This window comes from Haematobia irritans, chromosome 2, assembly GCF_050003625.1.
Source record: "Haematobia irritans isolate KBUSLIRL chromosome 2, ASM5000362v1, whole genome shotgun sequence".
In the NCBI taxonomy this organism is placed as follows: domain Eukaryota; kingdom Metazoa; phylum Arthropoda; class Insecta; order Diptera; family Muscidae; genus Haematobia; species Haematobia irritans.
Genome location: NC_134398.1, coordinates 194,725,537 through 194,740,067, shown reverse-complemented (window position 1 = coordinate 194,740,067; position 14,531 = coordinate 194,725,537). Strand labels below are relative to the sequence as shown.

The 14,531-nt window shown below is 28.3% G+C and overlaps 1 protein-coding gene across 2 annotated transcripts in view; it reads right to left on the bottom strand.

The window, feature by feature from the left end:
* Positions 1–14,531, bottom strand: part of LOC142226879 (uncharacterized) — a 94,362-nt gene that overhangs the window by 11,470 nt on the left and 68,361 nt on the right. For both annotated transcript variants that reach the window (XM_075297118.1, XM_075297120.1), the window contains exon 5: positions 12,530–13,684. In XM_075297118.1, the coding sequence (XP_075153233.1) occupies positions 12,530–13,684 (1,155 nt within the window). The remainder of the gene's footprint in view (positions 1–12,529; positions 13,685–14,531) is intronic.

Sequence of the window (14,531 nt, the reverse complement as noted above, 5' to 3'; positions counted from 1 at the left end):
AGAAAATTTTGTCAAAATGTTATTTCTACAGAAAATTTTGTAAATATTTTATTTCTATAGAAAATTTTGTCAAATTTTTATTTCTATAAAAAAAATATGTCGAAATATTATTTCTATAGAAAAATTGTCAAAATGTTATTTCTATAGAAAATTTTGTCGAAATTTTTTTTCTATAAAAAATTTTGTCGAACTTTTATTTCTATAGATAATGTTGCAAAAATTTTGTTTCTATAGAAAATTTGTTAAAATGTTATTTCTATAGTAAATTTTGTCGAAATTTTAATTCTATAGAAAATTTTGTCGAAATTTTATTTCTTTAGAAAAATTTGTCAAAATGTTATTTCTATAGAAAATTTGTCAAAATGTTATTTCCATAGAAAATTTTGTCGAAATTTTATTTCTATAAAAAATTTTGTCGAACTTTTATTTATATAGAAAATGTTACCAAAATTTTTTTTCATAGAACATTTGTCAAAATGTTATTTCTATTGAAAAATATGTCAAAATGTAAAAATCTGTCAAAATGTTATTTCTAAAGGAAATTTTGTCGGAATTTTATTTCTATCAAAAATTTTGTCGAACTTTTATTTCTATAGAAAATTTTTCAAAATGTTATTTCTATAGAAAATTTTGTTTAATTTTTTTTCTATAGAAAAGTTTGTCAAAATTTTATTTCTACAAAAAATTTTGTCAACATTTTATTTCTATAGAAAATTTTGTCAAAATGTTATTTCTATAGAAAATTTGTCAAAATGTTATTTCTATAGAAAAATATGTCAAAATTTTATTTCTATAGAAAATTTTGTCAAAAATTTATTTCTATAGAAAATTTTGTCAAAATTTTATTTCTATAGAAAATTTTGTCAAAATTTTATATCTATAGAAAATTTTGTCAACATTTTAGTTCTATAGAAAAATATGTCAAAATGTTATTTCTATAGAAAAATATGTCAAAATGTTATTTCTATAGAAAAATCTGTCAAGATGTTATTTCTATAGAAAATTTTGTTGAAATTTTATTTCTATAAAAAATTTTTCGAACTTTTTTTCTATAGCAAATGTTGCCAAAATTTTATTTCTATAGAAAATTTGTCAAAATGTTATTTCTATAGAAAATTTTGTTTAAATATTTTTCTATAGAAAATTTAGTCAAAATTTTATTTCATTATTTTTAAAAATTTTATTTCTATAGAAAATTTTGTTAAAACGTCATTTCTATAGAAAATTTTGTCAAAATTTTATTTCTATAAAAAATTTTGTCAAAATTTTATTTCTATAGAAAATTTTGTCAAAATGTCATTTCGATCCAAAATTTTGTCGAAATTTTATTTCTCTAGAAAATTTTGTCAAAATTTTAATTTGACAAAATTTTATTTTGTCAAAATTTTATTACTATAGAAAATTTTGTCAAAATTTTATTTCTATAGAAAATTTTGTCAAAACTTTATTTCTATAGAAAATTTTGTTGAAATTTTATTTCTTTAGAAAAATTTGTCAAAATGTTATTTCTATACAAAATTTATCAAAATGTTCTCTATAGAAAATTTTGCCAAAATTTTACTTCTATACAAAATTTGTCAAAATGTTATTTCAATAGAAAATTTTGTTTAAATTTTTTTTTTTTCTATAGAAAATTTTGTCAAAATGTTATTTCTACAGAAAATTTTGTAAATATTTTATTTCTATAGAAAATTTTGTCAAATTTTTATTTCTATAAAAAAAATATGTCGAAATATTATTTCTATAGAAAAATTGTCAAAATGTTATTTCTATAGAAAATTTTGTCGAAATTTTTTTTCTATAAAAAATTTTGTCGAACTTTTATTTCTATAGATAATGTTGCAAAAATTTTGTTTCTATAGAAAATTTGTTAAAATGTTATTTCTATAGTAAATTTTGTCGAAATTTTAATTCTATGGAAAATTTTGTCGAAATTTTATTTCTTTAGAAAAATTTGTCAAAATGTTATTTCCATAGAAAATTTTGTCGAAATTTTATTTCTATAAAAAATTTTGTCGAACTTTTATTTATATAGAAAATGTTACCAAAATTTTATTTCATAGAACATTTGTCAAAATGTTATTTCTATTGAAAAATATGTCAAAATGTAAAAATCTGTCAAAATGTTATTTCTAAAGGAAATTTTGTCGGAATTTTATTTCTATCAAAAATTTTGTCGAACTTTTATTTCTATAGAAAATTTTTCAAAATGTTATTTCTATAGAAAATTTTGTTTAATTTTTTTTCTATAGAAAAGTTTGTCAAAATTTTATTTCTACAAAAAATTTTGTCAACATTTTATTTCTATAGAAAATTTTGTCAAAATGTTATTTTTATAGAAAATTTGTCAAAATGTTATTTCTATAGAAAAATATGTCAAAATTTTATTTCTATAGAAAATTTTGTCAAAAATTTATTTCTATAGAAAATTTTGTCAAAATTTTATTTCTATAGAAAATTTTGTCAAAATTTTATATCTATAGAAAATTTTGTCAACATTTTAGTTCTATAGAAAAATATGTCAAAATGTTATTTCTATAGAAAAATATGTCAAAATGTTATTTCTATAGAAAAATCTGTCAAGATGTTATTTCTATAGAAAATTTTGTTGAAATTTTATTTCTATAAAAAATTTTTCGAACTTTTTTTCTATAGCAAATGTTGCCAAAATTTTATTTCTATAGAAAATTTGTCAAAATGTTATTTCTATAGAAAATTTTGTTTAAATTTTTTTTCTATAGAAAATTTTGTCAAAATTTTATTTCTATAAAAAATATGTCAACATAGAAAATTTTGTAAAAAATATGTCAAAATATTATTTCTATACCAAATTTTTCAAAATGTTATTTCTATAGAAAATTTTGTCAACATTTTATTTCTATAGAAAATGTTGTCAAAATTTTATTTCTATAGAAAAATATGTCAAAATGTTATTTCTATAAATAAATATGTCAAAATGTTATTTCTATAGAAAATTTGTCAAAATGTTATTTGCATAGAAAATGTTGTCGAAATTTTATTTCTATAAAAAATTTTGTCGAACTTTTATTTCTATAGCAAATGTTACGAAAATTTTATTTTTATAGAAAACTTGTCAAAATGTTATTTCTATAGAAAATTTTGTTAAAATTTTTTTCTATAGAAAATTTTGTCAAAATTTTATTTCTATAAAAAATATGTCAAAATGTTATTTCTATAGAAACATATGTCAAAATGTTATTTCTATAGAAAAATATGTTAAAATGTTATTTCTATAGAAAATTTGTCAAAATGTTATTTCCATAGAAAATTTTGTCAAAATATTATTTTTACAGAAAAGTTTGTCAACATTTTATTTCTATAGAAAATTTTGTCAAAATTTTATTTCTATAAAAATATGTCAAAATGTTATTTCTATAGAAACATATGTCAAAATGTTATTTCTATAGAAAATTTGTCAAAATGCAGCAAAACTATCAACCACTTATCAGAACAAATTCTGGTAGTTCACCAAACGCAAAGTGAAGCAAACTTGACCCTTCCGAAAAAAGGTTTATCATAGACGGCTTTTGCCGAAATAAATCTTTGTACATACATTTTTCTTTTATATAGAAATTTTTGTCAAAATTTTATTTCTATAGAAAACTTTGTCAAAATATTATTTCTATAGAAAATACATTTAACTGATTTGATATTGTATAGAAAATGTGGACTTTCCTTACTTGTTGTCAACTTATCTTCGGTGGTAACCATATTCGGGTACCTTACACCGTACGGTCTTAGATCCAACGGAGAATTAATTTTCAAATTTAAAAATAAAATTTAAAAAAAAATTTAAAAAAAAAAACAACAATTAAAAAAAAAAACATTGCACTGTCCCCAGTAATTTCGACCACTGTCTACGTAATTCTTCTTCTTCCTGTTCTTCTCCAGTTATTATATGAGTATGTACTCTTGCCTCTTGAGTGAGAGTGTGCTCCCTTTTTTGTTTTAAGTAGCATTTTGTAGTCACCATGATAACAACATCATTGGGGTTTTGAGTTTCGAAAAGTGATGGGTGTGTATTTAAGAGAGCGAGAGTGTGTACAAGTGTATGTGTGTGTGCGTGTATCTTATGAAGTTGTCTTCTCTTGTTATTGTAAATTTTTCTAAGTACCTTAAATGTAAACTGAAAAGTTGGCTTTAGCATCAACATAACCATCACCACCGACATTATTATCCTCATCATTGCCATTCTGCTATGTCCTTGGGATCCCTTTAGCTTCTGTGTTGGGGCAATTTCATCGTGTGATTATGGATAACTTAACATGAGTCCCAAATCACCCTGTGTGCGAACACTGCAGAGTACTAATGGTATTGTGGGGTTGTCCTTTCCTTCTCAAGTACTGTTGAATAACTGGTAATTGAATTTATTGTCTATCTCCGTTGAGGTTTTTTTTTCGTTTACCACCTTCAAGAAGGCATACAAGGAGTCCCAAAAAGCTAATGGCACCAACATAAGAAAAAAAAACAGATTCCCTAATATTGAGGAAGTAAATGGTAAAATAATGTGGAAATATTGAGGTTAGATTTTCCTGTCCTGTCCCTCGTAGACTTCCTGTTTCCTGCCACCTTTCCCTTTTCCTATGTATCATGGATGAAAATCTCTAACTATCGACTGTATATAAATATTTACAATATTGAAGGGTATTGGAAAAAAAATTTTGCAACACTATAAGACGTTAGTGCTGATGTTATTGTTGTTGCTGTTATTGTTGGGGTCTACTTGGAGAGTGGGCTGATGGTATATTAGTATTAATGTGATCGTATTGAAGGTTTTATGGTTATTCAAAGAGGATATACAAAATTTTTAACAGTTTGTCTTTAAGGAATCTTAAAAGGAAGAGAGTTTGTCATGGCATGGTTTTGTAGAAACAGAGGATATCGTTTCTATTGCCTTTTTTCATAAATGTATGCGGTTGGTTATTTTAATGAAATCGAAGAATAGGAAATTTACGATTTCTACAAGCTTGGTTAAGATGGCTAATTCTACTACTTTCCAATTGATACAAATGTTAGAGCAATTTACTATCGAGCAAGGCCGTATTCAGGGGGGGGGATGAGGGGGATCAAACCCCCCCCGAAATGAATGAATATTTTTATATAAAGAAATATATATTTTTAGCTGCATAGGTTTTATTTTGAAAAACGCTTACCTATAAAACTTGCACAAATCATAGAATACTAGTTGAAAAGCCCGTCAAACGACGGTCGAAAAAATCAAATTGTTTTTGTTCTCGCACTACAAATTTCATTTTTGGAAAATGTATTTCTGCTTTTTATGTGTGTTTGTTGTTCTTTTTGTGAACATGGCTTGCTTGTTCGGCCATAGCAACAACAACGAACCAGCCAAACACACATGTGTAAATGAAATGGCGCAAAACCTGCGAAAAGAACCTGCCTAATTCAGCGATGGAAGCACTTTGAGAGTGCAATAAAGAGATATTTCCAAACGTGCATATTCTTTTAAAAATTTTGGTCACTTTGTCAGTTACTCAGGGATGGAAAATACAATTTTTAAGAAAGTACAAAAAAGGTATTTTTTGAGCGGAAAGGTACTTTTTACTAAATTTCAACAAAAATGTCACTGGAAGATTATTGTCAAGAGACTGAATTTTAAAGAAAATAAAATTTTGACAAAATTTTCTATATAAATCAAATTTTGACAAAATTTTCTATATAAATAAAATTTTGCAAAAATTTTCTATAGAAATAAAATTTTGCAAAAAAATTCTATAGAAAAACATTTTGCAAAATTTTTTCTATAGAAATAAAATTTTGCAAAATTTTCCTATAGAAATAAAATTTTTACAAACTTTTCAATTGAAATAAAATTTTGACAACATTTTCTACCGAAATAAAAAATCGATAATATAGAATCGCATTCTTTTTTCGACTAAAACATTCTTGAAGTTCAATAAACTCCTGTTTTTGACTATGTCTTTTACAAAATCGAGATTTTCTTCGCACATGAACATGTCTGTTTTGCCATATTTGTAAAAGATTATTAGCAAATAAGGTTGATAAAGACTTTCTCAAAATATTAAAATATTTTGTCAAAGCTATTGTACCATAAATCTGATATCGACTCAAAAATGTCTACACAAAAGGTACTAAATCATTCGCGGGGGTACTACGGTACTGACCGGGGTGAAAAAGTATTGAAAAAAGTACTTTCGTACTGCATTTTCCATCCCAGCAGTTACTACACACAAAAATTTTTTTTCTGATTCAATCACGAAATTAATTGATCCAATTAATTTTTAATTGAAATGTCTTCAATCACAGAAATGATAGTATCAATTAAAAAATTAATTGAAGGTCAATTAAAAAGTTAATTGATCCAATTAAAAAATTAGTTGATACTATTATTTTTGTGATTGATTTTTGTTTCAATTAAAAAATTTGTTAAATCAATTAAATTTTTAATTGAATATTTTTTAAAACTCAATTAAAATTTTAATTGGAAAAATTTTCGTGAAATTTTTTTGTGTGTACGTGCTCATCCGAACGTTCATTTTCAACAATGAAGAGATTAAAGACGTATCTTAGAAATTCGACTAGCGAGAGTAGACTCAATGGATTGGCATTAATGTCGGTTCATCGCCAAATAAATGTGCCGACTGAAAAAGTCATTGATTTATTTGCTGCCCAAAAAGCCCGTCGGCTCAATTTAATATTATAACAAGTATATACAGCAGTAAGTTCGGCCGGGCCGAATCTTAAATACCCACCACCATGAACCAAATATTAGGGTTTCCTTTGAAATTTCAGGAGGGCTTGAGGACTTGAGGACACTTCCCGAAGATAAATTTAAAGATTTCACCTATGAGGACTATATCAGATTCTGGATTTATAAGAACCATTTTTGTTTGAGTTTTAGAGGAATCATCAACATCTCTTGTAAGTGTGCAAGAAAATTATAAAATAACGTCTTGATTTGAAATCTTAAATCTGAAGATTTTCACCCGAGAAGTAAAATCTGGAAATTTTACATTGAGTTTCGAGCAATTTTCATGATCAGTGCGCCTTCTATACCCTCAAGAAGTGAAGTTGGTCTATATGGAGGCATTACCAAATGGACCGATAAAAACTTAATCCGATACACGTTTTTGTGAGCCTAAAATACCAGAATATTTACAATTTCAACAAAAATCGGATAAAAACTACGGAAACCCAAGGAGTTAAATCGGGAGATCGTTCTTATGGGGGCTATACTAAAATATGGACCGATACTCACCGTTTTCGGCACACCTCTTTGTGGCCCGAAAATACCTCTAGATTTCCAATTTCAGGCAAATTGGATAAAAACTGCGGTTTCTATAATCCCAAGACCCCAAATCGGGTGATCGGTCTATATAGGGACTATACCAAAACAAGGACCGATACTCACCATTTTTGGCACACCTTTTGATGGTCCTCAAGTACCTCTATATTTTCAATTTCAGGCAAATTGGATAAAAACTACGGTTTCTATAAGCCCAAGACCCCAAAACGGGAGGTCGGTTTATATGGGGACCATACCAAAACATGGACCGATGCTCATCATTTTTGGCACACCTCTTTACGGTTCTAAAGTACCTCTCGATTTCCAATTTCAGGTAAATTGGTTAAAAACTGCGGTTTCTATAAGCCCAAGAAGTAAAATCGGGTGATCGGTCTATATGGGGGCTATACCAAAGTATGGACCGATACTCACCATTTTTGGCACACCTCTTTATGGTCATAATATACCTCTAGATTTCAAATTTCAGGCAAATTGGATAAAAACTACGATTTCTATAAGCCCGGTTTATATGGGTACTATATCAAAACCTGCACCGATATAGCCCATCTTCGAACTTGACCTGCCTGCAGACAAAAGACGAGTTTGTGCAAAATTTGAGCACGATTGCTTTATTATTGAAGACTGTAGCGTGATTACAACAGACAGACAGACAGACGGACATCGTTATATCGTCTTAGAATTTCTCCCTGATCTAGAATATATATACTTTATACAGTCGGAAATCGATATTTCGATGTGTTACAAACGGAATGACAAACTTATTATACCCCCGTCACCATTCTATGGTGTTGGGTATAAAAATATTGTATACATACCTATGCATAAATAAAATTTTCTACACATGAGATTATATGAATATTTTTTTCTAAAGTTGAACCCCCCCCGAATTAAAATCCTGGCTACGGCCTTGATCGAGCACTGACATAAGTCACAAGAGTTGCCTTAGTATTAACTAGTGCACAAGTGCACACCAGGGCTACAACTTTTGCCGATTTATCGGCATTTTGACGAGTTTTTACTCAAAAAATAGCAAATTCCAATTTTTGCCCCAAAATTTTATTTCTATTGAAAATGTTGCCAAAATTTTATTCCTATAGCAATTGTTGCCAAAATTTTATTCCTATAGGAGATTATATTTCTATAGAAAATGTTCTCAAAATTTTATTTCTATAGAAAATTTTGTCAAAATTCCATTTCTATAGAAAATTTTTGTCAAAATTTTATTTTGTAGAAAATTTTGTCAAAATTTTATTTCTATTGAAAATTTTATTTCTATAGAATATTATGTCAAAATTTTATTTCTATAAAAAATTTTGTCAATATTTTATTTCTATAAAAAATTTGTCAAAATTTTATTTCTATGAAAAATTTTGTACAAATTTTATTTCTAGAGAAAATGTTGTCAAAATTTTATTTCTATAGAAAATTTTGTCAAAATTTTATTTCTATGGAAAATTTTATTTCTATAGAAAATTCTATAGAGATTTTGTCATGGCATGGTTTTGTAGAAACATCGTTTCTATTGCCTTTTTTCATAAATGTATGCGGTTGGTTATTTTAATGAAATCGAAGAATAGGAAATTTACGATTTCTACAAGCGTGGTTAAGATGGCTAATTCTACTACTTTCCAATTGATACAAATGTCACAAGCGTTGCCTTAGTATTCAGTAGTGCACACCACTTTTGCCGATTTATCGGCATTTTGACGATTTTTATACCCACCACCATAGAATGGTCACGGGGGTATAATAAGTTTGTCATTCCGTTTGTAACACATCGAAATATCGAGTACCGACTATATAAAGTATATATATTCTTGATCAGGGAGAAATTCTAAGACGATATAACAATGTCCGTCTGTCTGTCTGTCTGTCTGTTGTAATCACTCTACAGTCTTCAATAATGAAGCAATCGTGCTGAAATTTTGCACAAACTCGTCTTTTGTCTGCAGGCAGGTCAAGTTCGAAGATGGGATATATCGGTATGGTCCCCATATAAACCGACCACCCGATTTGGGGTCTTGGGCTTATAGAAATCGTAGTTTTTATCCAATTTGCCTGAAATTTGAAATCTAGAGGTATTTTATGACCATAAAGAGGTGTGCCAAATATGGTGAGTATCGGTCCATGTTTTGGTATAGCCCCCATATAGACCGATCTCCCGATTTTACTTCTTGGGCTTATAGAAACCGCAGTTTTTACTCAATTTACTTGAAATTGGAAATCTAGAGGTATTGTAGGACCACAAATACGTGTGTTAAAAATTGTGAGTATCGGCCCATGTTTTGGTATGGTCCCCATATATACCGATCTCCCGATTTTACTTCTTGGGCTTATAGAAACCGCAGTTTTTGTTCAATTTACTTGAAATTGGAAATCTAGAGGTATTGTAGAACCACAAAGACGTGTGCCAAAAATTGTGAGTATCGGCCCATGTTTTGGTATGGCCCCCATATAAAACGATCTCCCGATTTGGGGTCTTGGGCTTATAGAAACCGTAGTTTTTATCCAATTTGTCTGAAATTGGAAATCTAGAGGTATTTTAGCACCATAAAGAGGTGTGCCGAAAATGGTGAGTATCGGTCCATATTTTGGTATAGCCCTCATATAGACCGATTTCCCGATTTTACTTCTTGGACTTCTAGAATCCGTACTTTATATACAATTTGCCTGAAATTGGAAATTTATAGGTATTTTAGGACCATAAAGAGGTGTGCCACAAATGGTGAGTATCGGTCCATGTTTTGGTATAACGCCCATATGGACCGATATCCCGATTTTAATACTTGGGCTTCTAGAATCTGAGGTTTTTATCCAATTTGCCTGAAATTGGAAATCTAGAGGTATTTTCGGCCCATAAAGAAGTGTGCCGAAAACGGTGAGTATCGGTCCATATTTTAGTATAGCCCCCATAAGAACGATCTCCCGATTTAACTCCTTGGGTTTCTAGAAACCGTAGTTTTTATCCGATTTGCCTGAAATTGTAAATATTCTGGTATTTTAGACTCACAAAAACGTGTATCGAATTAAGTTTTTATCGGTCCATTTGGTAATGCCTCCATATAGACCGACTTCACTTCTTGAGGGCATAGAAGGCGCACTGATCATGAAAATTGCTTGAAACTCAATGTAAAATTTCCAGATTTTACTTCTCGGGTGAAAATCTACAGATTTAAGATTTCAAATCAAGACGTTATTTTATAATTTTCTTGCACACTTACAAGAGATGTTAATGATTCCTCTAAAACTCAAACAAAAATGGTTCTTATAAATACAGAATCTGATACAGTCCTCATAGGTGAAATCTTTAAATTTATCTTCGGGAAGTGTCCCCAAGTCCTCAAGCCCTCTTGAAATTTCAAAGGAAACCCTAATATTTGGTTCATGGTGGTGGGTATTTAAGGATCGGCCCGGCCGAACTTTCTGCTGTATATGCTTGTTTACTCAAAAAATGGCACATTCCAATTTTCGATTTTTGCGCCAAAATTTTATTTAAAAAAAAATGTTGTCAAAACTTTAATCCTATAGAAAATGTTGCCAAAATTTTATTTCTATAGAAAATTTTGTCAAAACTTTATTTCTATAGAAAATTTTGTCAAAATTTTATTTCTATAGAAAATTTTGTCAAAATTTAATTTTTATAGAAAATTTTGTAAAAATTTTATTTTTATAGAAAATTGTGCCAAGATTTTATTGCTATAGAAAATTTTGTCAAATTAAATTTCTATAGAAAATTTTGTCAAAATTTTATTTCTATAGAAAATTTTGTCAAAATTTTATTTCTATAGAAAATTTGGTCAAAATTTTATTTCTAGAGAAAATTTTATTTCTATAGAAAACTTTGTCACAATTTTATTTTTATAGAAAATTTTGTCAAAATTTTATTTCTATAGAAAATTTTGTCTAAATTTTATTTCCATAGAAAGTTTTGTCAAAATTGCATTTCTATAAACAATTTTGTAAAAGTTTTATTTCTATAAACAATTTTGTAAAAATTTTATTTCTATAGAAAAGTTTGTCAAAATTTTATTTCTTAGAAAATTTTGTCAATATTTTTTCTATAGAAAATGTTGTCAAAATTTTATTTCTATAGAAAATTTTGTCAAAATTTTATTTTCATAGAAAATTTTGGCAAAATTTTTTTTCTAGAGAAAATTTTGTCAAAATTTTATTTCCATAGAAAATTTTGTAAAAATTTTATTTCTAGAGAAAATTTTATTTTTATAGAAAACTTTTTCAAAATTTTATTACTATAGAAAATTTTGTCAAAATTTTATTTCTATAGAAAATTTTGTCAAAATTTTATTTCTATAAAAAATTTTGTCAAAATTTTATTTCTATAAAAAAGTTGCCAAAATTTTATTTTTACAAAAAATTTTGTAAAAATTTTTTTTCTATAGAAAATTTGGTCAAAATTCTTTTCTATAAAAAATGTTGTCAAAATTTTATTTCTATAAAAAATTTTGTCAAAATTTTATTTCTATAGAAAATTTTGTCAAATTTCTTTTTTCTATAGGAAATTTTATCAAAATTTTATTTCTATAGAAAATGTTGTCAAAATTTTATTTCTATAGAAAATGTTGTCAAAATTTTATTTCTATAGAAAATTTTGTCAAAATTTTATTTCTATAGAAAATTTTGTCAAAATTTTATTTCTATAGAAAATGTTGTCAAAATTTTATTTCTATAGAAAATTTTGTCAAAATTTTATTTCTATTGAAAATTTTATTTCTATAGAAATTTTTGTCAACATTTTATTTCTATAAAAAATTTTGTCAATATTTTATTTCTATAGAAAATTTTATCAAAATTTTATTTCTATAGAAAATTTTATCAAAATTTTATTTCTATAGAAAATTTTGTCAAAATTTTATTTCTATAGAAAATTTTGTCAAAATTTTATTTCCATAGAAAATTTTGTCAACATTTTTTTCTAAAGAAAATTTTGTCAATATTTTCTTTCTATAGAAAATTTTGTAAAAATTTAATTTCTATAGAAAATTTTGTCAAAATTGGGAACACGAACAAATTTTAACCCCACCCAATGGTATTGCCTTGAAAACAACTGAATTTTGCATCCATTTCCTTATAACAAGGAAATTTTTACATATTCTAAAACTTAATTGATTTTTTTTTTTCAGTATAGATTTTTTTCTCTTTAAAATCCAATTTTCCCAATTTAACAATGCTACTTAATTTCTATTCAAATTATTTCCAACATACCTTGAGTTTCAAATAGGTCTTGCTAACACTCAACTCTGCCTTGGGACCATGTGGTGTCTCCACAGACTTGTAACAATCTTCACCCTTACCATTCTCTTCGAATGGCACTGGATCGGTGTGATGATGATTAAGCAGTTCCATTAGGACACGCCATACCTTCGGTAGGTTACCAATAATTTCTTGAGTTGAAGTAACTTTACCCATTATGGAAGCATCATTGAATTTCATTGTACGACGAGAAGAGGTAGTAGATGTAGAGGCGGTGGCCGTTGCCGTGGCGTTGGTGGCATTGGCATTTGTGGATGCAGACGATGACGACGATGATGCTCCTCCAATGGCAAGACTTGAAGAAGATGAACAACTGGCGGTGGCTTTTTTATTGCCACTATTCGAACCTTTACGATGATGTGAGTGATGATGTTGCTTTTTGCTTTTAGGTTGGTCCTGGGCAACACTAACTTTTTCATTAATGGTTGCCATTGGGACTTCAGCTGGAATAGCACCCATAGGGGAGCTTACCATAGATGCAACAACAGCATCAACATTATCAACTTGCTCTGTATGATCTTGGTTGGGTTGTTGTTGTTCTTGTTGCTGATGCTGTTGTCCTTGTTCATGAACATCAAACTGTTGTAGCCTTTGATTGCCATGGTCTAAGGCATTTGTTAATGTAGCTGAAGGTGATGGTTCTGGTACTGGTACTGGTGCATCATTGTCATTATTTGCTCCTAATGCCATCATAGATTCATCACCATGTTGCTGCTCTTCAACTTCAACATCATCTTCCTGTTGAGAATTTGTATTGCTGCCATCCCCATCACTATCACCACTACCCATGCCATCCTCATCCATGGGCCCATCTTCATTGGCATTGCCAACAATGTTGGAATTATTCTTTTGTGTCACTGGCATACTATCAGCATCCTTAAGGCCCAGTGATGAGAATGCAGGAGATGGTGATGAAGCTTTTTCGTTATCGACTACACTGGCTTGCTCCACTAATTCGAATAATAATTTTGGCAAAGTTGCACCATCCGTACACTCTTTGGTTGCCATGTCATTTAACAATGTACGATTCTCCTCCAACATGGTTGTCAGTCTATCGATGTCCAAATTGTTTTTGCCATTAAAACCCATCACCATTTGACTGAAGAGCTGAAACGACGAACCAAATGTCCAACAAATGAAGAAAATGAAAAGAGAAAGAGAAAACAAACAAAAAAAAATGTTAAAACAAAGTCTGATAGTGTATGTGTGTGTGGGTGTGTCTGAGAGATAAAATTGAGATTTTTTAAGGACCTCTCTTCGTCAAGGATTTGGTATCTAATGCTTCAAAAAAAAACTATTGTAGTAAAAGTTTTAGTAGCCATGCAATGGTGTTTGCAGCTATAAGTAGGGTATAAAATACTTCTTTGCTGCCACATAATCCATTGCTACTAAAGTGGAGCTTTTTTTTTTTGAGGAGTGGATCTATTTGGGGTGTTATTATCAGATAAGCTAGTGATACTACTCAAATTTTACTATTTGTACTATTGGTGTGCTTAACTTTAAGAGAGAGATGATATTGACAGGCGTTATTTTTTTTCTTAGAAAATCAAAATGTAGAAATTTTAACAGAAATACTCAATGACAAGTGATGTCCTTAACTCTCTTTTAGAATACAGAATATGTTAACAAAAACAAAAAAAAAACAAGTATGTACGGCCGTAAATTCAGCCAGGCCGAAGCTTATGTACCCTCCAACATGGATTGCGTAGAAAATTCTTCTAAACACTGCCATCCACAATTGAATTACTTAAGTTGTGGTAGCGCTTGCCGATGGCATGGTATCTTAAAACCTCCTAACACCGTCTTCTAAATTGTATGTATGTCCATACGTGGTTATATTAAATCAAAAAAGATCGATCAAATACGTATATAATTCAGTTTGAAAAAATTTTCTATAGACATAAAATTTTAACAAAATTTTCTATAGAAATAAAATTTTAACAAAATTCTTTAT